The 13425-nt window shown below is 42.9% G+C and overlaps 1 protein-coding gene across 1 annotated transcript in view; it reads right to left on the bottom strand.

Moving 5' to 3' along the window:
- The window catches only part of FAN1 (FANCD2 and FANCI associated nuclease 1), a 35075-nt gene that overhangs the window by 4764 nt on the left and 16886 nt on the right, over positions 1-13425 (bottom strand). The window contains exons 8-14 of the mRNA XM_012764617.3: positions 13233-13352; positions 10280-10444; positions 9683-9833; positions 7035-7138; positions 6145-6339; positions 5361-5489; positions 6-180 (exon numbers count right to left, since the gene is read on the bottom strand). Coding sequence (XP_012620071.2) covers positions 43-180; positions 5361-5489; positions 6145-6339; positions 7035-7138; positions 9683-9833; positions 10280-10444; positions 13233-13352 — 1002 coding nt within the window. The 3' untranslated portion in view covers positions 6-42. The remainder of the gene's footprint in view (positions 1-5; positions 181-5360; positions 5490-6144; positions 6340-7034; positions 7139-9682; positions 9834-10279; positions 10445-13232; positions 13353-13425) is intronic.

The following is a 13425-nucleotide window of genomic DNA, read 5'->3' as shown; positions in this document are numbered from 1 at the left end:
CTTACATCATTGTATGACCATCTATCCCCAATTCCTTAGCATTTAGCTAAGGCCTTTGCTCTTAGCTCCAACTGCAACCACATGGCAGACTTCTACTTCGGCCCCCAACTTCTGTAGTTCAGCCAGCCAGATCATTTGCTTATGCGAAAGGCGATCATTGGGGCCTTTAACTTCCACCAGCTGGAAGACAAATTTTTAAAAATTATTAGTATCTTACTGAAACTGAATAACCATCCAAATAAGTTATAGTTTTCACTAACAAATATTAAGTGGCTTCTTTTATACCACTGTCTTTATATATACAACAAATACGTATACAAACAGTCCTTGAATTACAAGGGTTCAACTTAAAATTTTTTTAGTTTAAGATGGTGCAAAAGTTATATGTATTCAATAGAAACTGTACTTTGAATTTTGAATTTTGATGTTTCCCCAGGCGAGGGAGAGGTGGCACGATACTCTCATGATGCTGGGCGGTGCACATGCCACAAGCTGTAGCTCCTGAATTAGCCACATGATCACAAGGGTAAACAACTGATACTACAGTACACTGAGTTGCCACATGATTGCACCCAACTGTAGGCTAATGTAAGTGTTCTGAGCAGGTTTAAGGTAGGCTAGGTTAAGCTGCCGTGTTCGGTAGATTAGGTGCATTAAATGCATTTGCAACTTAATATTTTCAACTTACGATGGGTTTATCAGGACATAACCCCAACATAAGTTGAACATCTGTATGTAGCTAAGAAATCCCTTGAGAAATGTTTCTATTCTCTAGAAACTAGATAGTTCTTCACAGAGAATTAGTAAATTGATTTAGCATAACAATGGAAATGTTTTAAAGCATGCAAAGGATTGTTAAACCCTCCAATTACTTTGTTACATTTGCAATTAAATCTAAACTTCTTGCCATGATCAACAAAACTGGCCCCTGCCAACCATTCTACAGGCCCCCTTTCAGCTTCCTGGAGGAGACCAGCCTCTTTCTCACCCAAGGGCCCTCACTTCACACTTATTCCCTCTAGCTAGGACTTTCTCCCTGTTCTTCACATGCCTGACTTCTTACCTTTCAACATTCAGCTTACTCCTCTCAGAGAGGTCCACCATATCAATCAGTAGAATCCTTCCTATACACTTCTTTTTGGCATTTATTATAACGTTTATTGCCATCATTGCTATGAAGGTACGAATTGTGTCAGCTTTGTTCACTACACATTACAGAACTTGAAGATACAGTAATAAAGACTATCCTACATGAAGTATAAAATAATTTTTTACTAAACAGCATTCAGCAGGCTAATAAATGTTTAATTGGCATCCCCAAAGAAAAGAGGAAAGAAAAATATTTGAATAAATAATGGCCAAAATTTTTCCAAATTTTATGAAAACTACAAACCCAATGAGCCAAATTCAATGAACCCCAAGCTCAGAAACTTACTACCACACTAGGAAATAGAATTAAATTGTATAATCAGCAATAAAGGGAATATCTTTAAAGCAACCAGAATAGTTAGAAGCCAGAGGAGAAAACATTTTAGCTGGATGCTGTGGCACCAGCCTATAGTCCCAGCTAAGGCAGAAGGATCATTTAAGCCAGGAGTTCAAGGCCAGCCTAAGCAACATAGTGAGACCCCGCCTTTAAAAAAAAATACAAGGCCAAGTGCAGTGGCTCACACCTGTAATCCTAGCACTCTGGGAGGCCAAGGCAGGAGGATCATTTGAGCTGGGAGTTCAAGACCAATATGAGCAAGAGTGAGACCCTATGTCTACTAAAAATAGAAAAAATTAGCCAGGCATGGTGATGCATGCCTGTAGTCCCAGCTACTTGGGAGGCTGAGGCAGGAGGATCACTTGAGCCCAGGAGTTTGAGGTTGCTGTGAGCTAGGCTGACGCCATGGTACTCTAGCTCAGGCAACAGAGTAAGACTGTCTCAAAAAAAAGAAAAATAAAAAAACTTAATAAAAAATCACAAGGATTTCTAATTGGAAACAATGCTACCTAGAAAATAATGGACTAATATTTTTAAAGTATTGAAAGAAAAAAATCTGTCAATATAGAATTCTTTACCCAGAGAAAATATCTTTTAAGAACAAAGGTGAAGTAAAGACTTTTTAAGACATACAGAACCTAAATACAGTCATTCCTCAATATCCCAGGGCGATGTGTGCCAGGACCCACACAGATACCAACATCCAGATCCCCACGTCCCTTATAGAAAAAGACATAGTATTTGCAAATAACTTCTATGCACGTCTTCCTGTATCCTTTAAATCATCTCTAGATTCCTTAAAATACAACATACGATGTAAATAATATATAAATAGTTATACTATAAATCTTATTTGTATTTTTTAATTGTTGCAGTTATTTTGTATTGTTTTTATTTCAAATATTCAACCCACGGTTGGTTGAATCCACGGATGCAGAGCCCGTGGATACGGAGGGCTGACTATAACTAATCACTAGCAGACCTGTACTTCAAGAAATGTTACAGGAAATTCTTCAAGCAGAGAGAGAATGGAACCCAGGGGCATCTGGACCTGTGCAAAGGAATACCTGGGATCGGTATCTACATGAGTAGATATAAAGGCTCTCATTAATCAACTATAGAAAACAAAAATAATGTGTCATAGAATCTGTAACATGTTGAAGTAAAATGTATGAAAACACAAAAGCTAGTATGAGGAAGATACAAAAATATACTGTTGTAAGGTTCTTTATACTAAACATAAAATTGAAAGTATGTATCACTTGAAGGTAGACAACAAGTTTAAGATACACACTGTATGCCCTAATACAACTACTTAAAAAAACACAATGAAGAGTTACAGCTAAGAAGCCAATGAAAGTATAAAATGCAATCTTTAAACAACAGGCAGAAAAAGGGGGGAAAGGGGAAAAAAAGAGAGCCAAGACAAATATAAAATAAGTATCAAGATTCAAAGCCAACCCTATCAATAATCAATTAAATGCAAATGTTTCAAACACCCCAATTATAATAAAAGGCAGAGATTGTTAAGGTGGAGTGGAGTCAAAAGTAAGACTCAACTATATGATGCCTACAAGAAACCCATATTAAATATAAAGATAAAATGGGTTGGCCGGGCGTGGTGGCTCACGCATGTAATCCTAGCACTCTGGGAGGCTGAGGCCGGCGGATTGTTTGAGCTCAGGAGTTTGAGACCAGCCTGAGCAAGAACAAGACCCCGTCCCTCTACTGAAAATAGAAAGAAATTAATTGGCCAACTAAACACATATATAAAAAAAATTAGCCAGGCATGGTGGTGCATGCCTGTAGTCCCAGCTACTCGGGAGGCTGAGGCAGGAAGATCGCTTGAGCCTAGGAGTTTGAGATTGCTGAGCTAGGCTGATGCCACAGCACTCTAACCCGGGCAACAGAGTGAGACTCTGTCTCAAAAAAAGATAAAATGGGTTAAAAAGAAGAGAAAAACATGCATCATGTTAACACTAATCAAAAGAAAGCTAGAGAGGCTATATATTAATAATATCAGACAAAGTTGGTTTCAGAGCAAAGAACATTACCGGGAATGAAGGACGGTCATTTCATAATGATAAAAGGGTGACTTTATCAAGAGGACATGATAATCCTAAAAGTGTAAGCATCTAATAATAGAGCTTTAAAATACATGAAGCAAATATTGATGGAAATGCACAAATACACAAATCTCCAATTTTAGTCAGAGATGTCAATATTCTTCTCTCAATGATCTATCAAACAAGTAAATAAAAATCAGTGAGCACATGAGCACTATCAACCACATTGACCTAACTGACATTTTTAAGTACTGCCCCCAACAAAAGCTGGACACACATTCTTTTTAAGTGCAAACAGAATATTCACTAAGGCAAACCATATTCTAGGTTATAAAACAAGTCTCAAGAAATTCAATAGGATTCAAATCATACAAAATATGTCCACTGACTAAAATGGAATTAAATTACTAATCAATAGCAAAAAGATAACTGGAAAATATCTAAATATTTGGAAACTAAATGACTCAATTCAAATTAAGTCAAGGATCAAAGAAGAAATCAAAAGTCAAATAAGAAAGTATTTGAACAGAATGAAAATGAAAACATGTCAAATTTGTGAGATTCAGATAAAGCAGCACTTAGAAGGAAATTTAAAGCACTAAACACCTTTAGAAAAGATGGTCTCAAAGCAATGACCACAGCTTCCACCTTAAGAAACTAGAAAAAAAAGAACAAATTAAATCGAAAGTAAGCAGAAGAAAGGAAATAATAAAGAACAGAGCACAAATCAGTGAAACAGGAAACAAATACAGAAAAATCAATGAAACCAAAAGCTGGTTTGAGAAAATCAATAAAATTGATAAATCTCCAGCCAGAATGATCAGACAAAAAAAGAAAAAAGATACAAATTACCATTATTAGGAATAAAAGTATAAAGATTCTACAGATATTAAAATGTCAATAAGGAAAAAATATGAACAACATCTGGTGAATGAATACTCAGTAAGTACACTGATTCACATACTGAAGAGGGATGAATTAATTTAAGGATAGGCATTAGGGAAATTTAAAAGTAAATACCATTCACTTTGTTGTGCTGTTGTTCATTCTAACTAATTAGAATATACTTTAACTAAAAAAGTGGAATTAGAATCTTCCTAACATAAAGAAATGTTAAATGTCTAAAGTGACAGATACCCCAATTACCTTGATTTAACTAATTCACATTGAATACCTGTATCAAAACATCACAAGTACCCTATAAAGATATATAACTATTATGTACCCATAATAATTAAAAATAAAAAAGTAAAAGTAAATACCATTAAAAAAAAGAGACAAGCCACAGACTGGGATAAAATATAACTCCAAGATATGGAATATCCAGAATATATAATTTTCCTTTTTAATTTTACAACTCAATACTCAGAAAAAAAGCACTGGTGACAGCAGGGCCAGGCCTAGCAGACAGTGTTTAAGGAGGCGCTCACCCTTGGGAGCTTCTAAAATAGCTCTTGGTGTCCACACCCTGTGACCCCCTCCTTTTGAGTGTCAGCTGGGCTGGTGACTTGTTTCTAACAAGAGGACACAGCAGAAGTGAAGGGACGTCGCCTCCACCATCACGTTATAAGCAACAGTGACTTCCCTCTTGCTCACACGCTCTGGCTCTTCTCACTCCCGCTCTGGAGAAACAAGCTGCCTCACGCTGAGCCGCCCCTGGAGAGGCCCACAAGCCCTCAGCCCAAAAGCTCTCAAGGAATTCAGTCTCTCCAAAAACCACACAAGAAATGCCTCCATCGTGGCCTCCGATTCAGTTACTAATAAAATTATTAGTATAAATATGACTTTCCATTCTGGCTCCAACTGACCTTACAGCGATGGCTTTGGGAGTTCCACACCACCAGGTCGGGGAGGCCCCCTCGGCAGTGTCGAAAGTCAGCAGCCAGGCGCCTGCACACGCCACTGAGGACAGGGCCCCCCAAGCAGGAGACAAGATCCTGAATGAAAAACGTGTGGACAGTTAGCCACTTCCCTGGGACAGACACCCTGCAATAGGCTCCAGGGTTTACGAGACAGAGACAAACTCGGCGTGTAATTCAACACAAACGGATTCCAGGTGCACCACATGCTACTTTGCTACTTGTACCAGGGCTCCAGAGCCACGGGCTAGAATTCCCACTGGCAAGCTCTGGGAAATCAGGTCTCCTCTGGTCAGTGACGAGACTGATGGACACCCTGGGAAGCTGCTGAGGAAGAGGAGACTGGAAAAGCTCTCAGGAATATGTCAGTAAGGACTCGCGGAGGCCAAGAGTTGTAGCGACAGAGAAGGTATCCTCCCTGCCACAGGTCAAGCAAAAAGAAGCTGTCAACCTGAGTGTGGAAAAGGCATAACTGGGGCTTTGTTAACACCCTAACATGTTTCCATCACTAACAATGGCATCTGGGCTGGGGGCACAGGGTATTATCATACACATACACACACATACACACATATGTATACACACACACAAACATATCTATATATAAATATAAATGTATATACACATGTATCTGGGTGTGTGTATGTGTGTATTTTGACATAGTTGCCAGGAAGACATGCACAGGGGAGGCCTTGCTTTCTGACCAAATCCTGCCATGCAGGTGAACTACTACCTGAGCTTGCTGAAGAGAAGTGAAGCGATCCCAGCTGACGAGAGAAGCCACTCTGCCCTCCTGGGCCTTCCACGCAGCCGCCACCCAGGCTTGCAGGCTCTCCGCAGAAGCATCATGGATCAGCTGCAACCTGGCCTCAAGGGCGGGCGCCCTGCTTGTGAAAAAGCTGTCTGTGCACAAATCCAGCGGGAACGCCTGTGACGGGGAAAGCGAACTCTCACACTGCGCCTGGAGAGCCCAGTTGATCGGGGGACTATTCAGTACCTACAGAATTTGGAAGCTGGCCAACTGGTTGATACCATTCTTTTTCTCAAGACATGCAAAAGCTATCTGATATATGTAATCTGATATAAAAGTAATTTATTACAATAGTTTTTTAGAGTAATAATCTGCAAAAAGAGTTTTTAGCTTAAATTGGAGGAACTTTTTTTTTCCTCTTTTATTTTCCCACTTCAATAAGCTAGTATTTTTTTTAAATTACTGTTTTGGGTGGGGAAGGTTGTTTGGCTGGTGTATTTTGGTAGCCCTCTTAGCAGGCATATGTGACAACGATGTGAGAGCCACTGGCACAGTGCCTGGGCCGTTGACAGGTGCTCAGGAAAGAATGAAGCTAAAGGTACTTTATACTAAAAGTTTAAAATACAGTGTTATAAGGTAAGGTGGACTTACAGTTTAAAACTTAATATACTTAAATTTTAAATTCTATTATTCAGATTTTAAAAAATAAAAGTTATTCTTTCAGTGGAATTAGCACCATGATATATGAATGATCCAAAGAACCATATCAAAGAGACAGGTTTCCGATGGCTGCAGACAGGTTGTATACAGGTGGGCCTGGGTCACAGATGTGTGCAGCAGAGTCTCCTCCTGGGACAAGGTTACTGGGTTACCTGGTAGGCATTTCTGAAGACGTCTGGTATCCCATCCATGAAGATTATATCCCACAGGAGGAGGCCACACAGGGTGCAGAAGGTGGACCCTTCCCCATGAATCCCTGAAAAATTAAACACACACAGAGGAAAAATCAGTTTTATCTGTTTTTTCAAACACACCACCATAACATACATAATTTCAAGGAAATAATAGAAATATTTTAGATTCAGAAGGAAATGCTGTTTTCATGCCACTGCCAGCTCACTTTTTATACTATATTTTTTATGCACAGAAGCCCCATTTAAGGGCAAAAATCTTAATAATCATAGAAAAATTCAAATGAACATTTCAAAGCCTCAAAGCACTGGTCCTCACACTTTAGTGAATAACCTAAAAAACATGTTTGAAAAAAAAAGAAAAAGCTGATGCCCGCCTCGGGCTGTGGAGGTTCAATTGAGCAGGGCAGGGCGGGAGCAGAATGTGCACGTGGCCCTGGTGCAGGTGGCCCCTGGGCCAGCCCTGCAGAGGCTCTTCCCTAAAGGGATTTCCCAGGAGGTCGGAGGCGGATGTGCCCGTGTGTCCTTGGACTTAGCAGGTGCTGCTTCGATTCGCCTCATCCCCCCAAGCATTCAGCTACACCGGGCCCAGTGTTTCTCATACTCAAGGCTTTTTACAGAAGCCTTCGACTTAAAGACCACCTAGTTCAGACTCCCCACCTCATGTCACACACATATTTTACTAAACAAGAGACATCCTCAGAGAGACATCAGGTGCCAAGGTCACACAGAGAGTCAGAGGCAGGGTCTGGTGCAGAATAAAGAGCTTGGCCTCGGCACAGCATGCAGACCTGTGTTCCCAAGCAAGTCCCAGCGGGCCCAGCCCATCCCCAAGGCAATGCTTGTCTGTACATCAGCACATGTGACCAAGAAAGGCAGCTGTGTGGACGCTTCTCCCCACATGACTGCCTTGGTCAGAGGAGGAACTATCACCAGACCGCTGTCCCAACACGCCCATACTGCAGAAAGCTCCTCTGGCCCTGACAAGGATGGGCCCTCGTCCATCCAGGTGAGGCCACAGTGAGAACAGGGAGCAAAAACTGACCAGGCAGCCCCAGCCTGTCTGCTTGGGAGCCTGGCACACAGGGCTTCTGGGTCACCATGTGCCCACATGAAGGCACACTTGGGACAGTGGCCTGAGTCTCTGTCAGGAGCAGCATGTGGCCAGGTTCCCTCCATCCCATGTTCCTGAGCCTGTGCTGAGCCCTCTGTTCTGTCCCCTCTCAGTTCCAGGCCCTCTTCCCTGCAGTCTGTCCCAGCAATTCTAAAGAAGAGCCCAGAACAGCAGGACTCACTCAGGCCTCCTGGCTGAAGCCAAGTCCTCTCATCTCTCTTGCCCAGCCAGGAATAAAGCTGGGACTTGATTTCCAGTCAGCTTTCTGTCCTGGAGTACACTGCTCACTCTGGAACGTGGAGGTCAGATCATCCCTAAACAACTGAGCAGCCCACGCTCTGCATTTCTGTTGTACGTGAAATCATTTTTGGTGATCTCTTTCTGAGTAATTAGAAATAACCTTCCCTGGAGGGTGTTTGAGATTGCTCTCACACAAAATCCCCCCTAGGATAAACCAGGCAGCAAGGGTTCTGCTCAATTTCACTGCACCAATTTTAACAAATGAAAAATATTTCATATAAAAAATATTTTTTATTCTGGAAAAGGAATGGCCCATCTGATTTTCAGGCCCGCAGCTCAACTGGAAGCACACCAGGCGCTCAGGTGGCAGCCCACTGCCCAAGGCCTGCCCCTTCCTCCAGCAACAGCCCGGCCTCCACATCTCCTGCCACACATCTGGGGCTTTGGCTGCTCAGTCTTTTCTTTTATTTCTAACCTTTCCAGGTCTACTATATCTCTGTCTTCACTGGTGTTTGCACTTCTTCCCCAACGGCATCACCCTTCCCTGTAAGTAATAAAGATGTTGCATAGATGAATCTTAACACCCAACCATGTTTTGAAAAATCCTATCTCGCAGTTGTCTTTCTACAGTGCTCATTAATCTTTTGAACACTTGGGTGATACTGAAATAATGTCTTGATTTTCACATATTTGAAGACATCAGAGTGTTTTTTAACACTAGTAACCTTACAGCCCAGGCACAGGGAGGGTCCTGCCTAGACACGAGGACAGAAGGACTTGGTGGGCATCCCCCAGGAGTGACCCACGTAAGCCACACAGCAAGGACCCAGAGGTGATGTCTGGGGTCTGCTTCCAAAATCCAGGGGAAGCCGGGGGAGAGGACAGAAGGAGACTGAACAGAACTAAGGAGGTGGTGTGGGGTTCACATACTATCCTCTCCCCTTCTGCACAAAGGCATGTGCAGTATCTTTCATAACAAGAAGTTTTTTACAAAGAAAAAAGATGAGAGCCAGGCCCTGTGGGTGCCTTCAGGGCAGCTGGCCTGCCCTACCACTATCTTTGATAAGGGGCAGAGGGGGAAGAGATTGCCTTTAAAAACTACAGTTAGTAAAATTCTTTTCCATATCCCCTGGTCAGCAGCATCTTCTCCTGTGGGTGAAAGAGGGATGACAGCAAACCACTACTGACAAACCATCGAGCGACGCTGTTCACCCACACGGTGACTGGGTGGACGGGAGGAATGTTGCTCAGTTACCCTGGTCAAAGCCGCTGCGTCTGTAATAGGCCAGTGCCAGCTCCTCCACGGAGCACAGGACTGTGGCGGGGGCGGCAGCAGCCCCGGCCTCCATCACAAACACAGACTTTCCCATCCCACGCTGCGGGCACAGCCTGCCCGTGATGGTCACCTGAGATGGCAACAGAAGAACATCCATTAGCCTCGTGTCAGCGAAGGTCCCTTCCTACCCCTGCAGCCATGCACTCAGTAGAGCATGTGACCCACACTGGCAGGCCGGCAGGGATGTGACAGCTCGCGGACCCAGTCTGGGAGAGACTTAAAATTGCCCCTTGGGCCCCCTGACTAGCAGAGGAGACTGGCAGATGCTAGTTCCCACCCAGGAGTTTTGTCACTCAACCCAGGGTGTGGCCAAACCAGCCAGCCTGAGTCTCATCAGGAAGGAGGACGTTAGAGTGAAAATGGGAGCAATGGCCATGTCACCATCCAAAATGAGCATTAGACTATTCTAAGTCTAAAAGAAAACACACATTAAAAACTGTTTTTAGTTTGCTTCCAGTCAGGAAAAAAACAGATGAATGTGTTTAAGTCCCAAGTGCCCAAAGGATATTTACTTACATGCCTAACATCTTCCACAGTTATTTCTGGTAGCTGATGGAAAAGGTGCCTGTACTTTTTGCAGCTTGGAGACTCCCGCAGGCGCACGGCTCTCTGGTAAAGTGAAAGACGGTGTCCTGTCCTGACTTCTGGATCCGCCAGCCCTTCTAGGATGCACTTAATAGCCTAGCAAACGACACGGCCACACGTCAGGATCGTGAAAGGCCCCACGGCAGCTTCTGTTCATTCAGTCTGACAGGAAAGCTCACTGTTAATTATTCAATTTTGTTAATCAGCAAATGAGAAAATAGCACTTCTAGAGATACGGGCTGTTTCCTTAATCTCATGGTGATGTTTCTAATACACAGAGTGACCATCATCTTCATTGCAGATGTGCTGGAGCACAACTACCCTGTTATCCGTGTGGACAGCGGGTCCCAGAGGCCGCCCCTCATGATGCGTGAGCCTTGGGGCCACCCCTGCACCATGGGCTGGAGGAGATGTTGGAGGAAATGTGGCTCAGTGGTTCTCAAGACATCCGTCCCCTGGGCAGCTCTGGAAGAAAACACGTGTCCCAACCCTGATCCACAGGATGAAACTGTCCAGAGTGGGAGCCCAGGCGTGTGGCCATGTCAACACTCCCAGGCGAATCTCAAGTTTAGTCAGAAACCAGAGAGGCAATCCACATTCCTTATTTATAGGGACAGGAACCTACAATTTGGAGGAGTTAAATGTATTTCCTAAGGCTGTTCAGAGTCAGACAAATAAACAGAAATAGAAAAAAAAAAAAACACAATGAAATACCACTTCACACCTACTAGGATGGCTATAATCTGAAAAACGGAAAATAACAAGTGTTGGCGAAGACATGGAGAAATCAGAATACTTGTACACTGTTGGTGGGAATGTAAAAATGGTGCAAACACTGTGAAGAACAGTTAGTGGTTCCTCAAAAAATTAAACATGGAATTACCATATGACTCAGCAATTCCACTCCTGGGCATATACCAAAAGAATTGAAAACAGGGAATCAAACAGATATTCACTGCAGCACTATCCAAAAGAGCCAAAAGGTGGAAGCAACCCAAGTGTCCACCTGTAGATGAATGGATAAACAAAATGTGGTACAAAGCACAATGGAGCATTATTCAGCCTTAAAAATAAAAGAAATCCTGACATGTGGATGAAGCTTGGAGACATTATGCTAAGCAAAATAAGCTAGACATAATGGTCAAATATTGTATGATTCTATTTATATGACATATCTAGAATAGGCACATTCATAGAGATAAAAAGTAGATTAGAGGTTACCAGGGCCTGGGGGAAGGAGAAAACGGGGAGCAGTAGCTTAATGGTTACAGAGTTTCTGTTTGGAGTGATAGATAACGGTGACAGTTGCACAATACTGTGAGTATAATTAATGCCACAGAATTGTGGATGTAAAAACGGTTACCATGGCAAATGTTATCTAATGGTATATTTATTGTACCACAATAGAAAAAGAAAAAAACCCACAAAACTGAAAATCAATGAAGGCTCAGGCCATCAGGAATTGAGTGACCAACAGGAATCAAGAAGGGAGAATGAGACACTGAGGTGCACTCTGTGAACCAGTAGAAGATGGTTCCGGGTGGCAGCCTGGCCACAGGAAGTGAGGGCTAGGCCACCTCTGCCTCTGCCCTGGCCAGGCCTGGGCCAGCTACAGGGCACTTTGCGGGAATAAGTACTCAGCTAGCAGATTCCTTCCCAGGAAACTGAGGTAAAGCAAGAAAAGAACAGTTACAAAATAATGAAGGTCATGAGTGTGGCCAGAAAGATCTCTGGGAAAAGGTTAAAAGGAACTAGGATTTTCTTAGCATCAATCTCAATAATAAGCTCAGTGGTTTGTCCTCCCAGTGAAAACGAGTGAATGCTTTTAGCAGAACTGTGAACAAAAAGGAAATAAATCTGTAAAATCTTCTGAACCTCTATTTCACTGAAACAGTCAACATAAACACAAGCTTTCTACATTCTAAATTTGGTTCTGGGCTAACAGATGCCTTCTCTTGCTATTTCAGCCTCAATAAGCACCGAGAGGTAAGGAAGCACCACGCCCACCTCCAGGAGAGAAAATAGCTTCCACTGGCTTTTTCCCTGGCACTTTAGGTAACAAGGCACTTTTTCAGTTAAAGGCAATAAAACCAGGATGTCATATTTCCATATTCCATGGTCAATTTTTTCCATCCATACATCACCCTGATTCACTTAATGTGCCATTTGGCAAAAACAAAAGCCCACAGAGGCACAGTCCTCTCCATTCAACTCGAATGTAAGATTGGAACAGAGACCCGGGAGGGGCACCTGCAGGCAGCCACACAAAGAGCCACTGTTGCCACCAGCCCCACCTTCCTGGGCCACAGCAGCCACAGAATCCTCCTACTTCCAAGTCTCCAAGATCCCCACCACAGGGAGCATCGGTGCCCAGAAAAGCCAGCCTGCTCAGGGTTAGCCAGACCACACACCTCCTGACGGCAGAGCAAAATACCTCACAGAAGTGCAGAGTTACTCACAAAGTAAGGTAAGGAAAGGAACATTTTTCATCAATCCTTCTACCTAGAGACCATGTGCAACAAATGAATAAAGTCACCATCTCCAAAACAATAAAAACATCTTCCTTAAAGGCACCTACTGAGGACTGAGATGTCTGACTCTCCCTCACCCTCAATTCCTAGATCCTGATCCCTAAATCCCAACTGAGAATCCACAGCCAACCTATCTCCCAAATCAGTGGAGAGAGGACAAGTCTCCTATCTTCATTTTCATGCTGCCTTTGTATCTCTTTTGGGGTGTGAAGTGCACAGACAAAAGAAGAATGTTAACAAAAGAAATACATGTTCTAATTACATTTAGATTTTAAAGTATTTAAAAGCCTGCCATATTTGAAAAATTCATTCAGAAGCAAAAAAAGCTTCGGGAATGATTTGCTGCTGAGTACCGGTTCCGGGCGCTTCAGGTGCTGGTGTAAGTTAAGAGCCAGTCGGTCCCACCATCTGCCTCTGCTGTCAGGACAATACATTCTCTGAGACAAAAGGCTTTCAAGTTCCTTGACAGCTTCCTATTGCAACAATAACAAAGAAAGCTTATTAGACTCACAAAAAACCAGCTGTAATTATATTTAGAAGCCATAG

The sequence above is a fragment of the Microcebus murinus genome, chromosome 7 (genome assembly GCF_040939455.1).
Source record: "Microcebus murinus isolate Inina chromosome 7, M.murinus_Inina_mat1.0, whole genome shotgun sequence".
In the NCBI taxonomy this organism is placed as follows: Eukaryota; Metazoa; Chordata; class Mammalia; order Primates; family Cheirogaleidae; genus Microcebus; species Microcebus murinus.
This window is presented reverse-complemented; position numbering and strand designations above follow the sequence as displayed.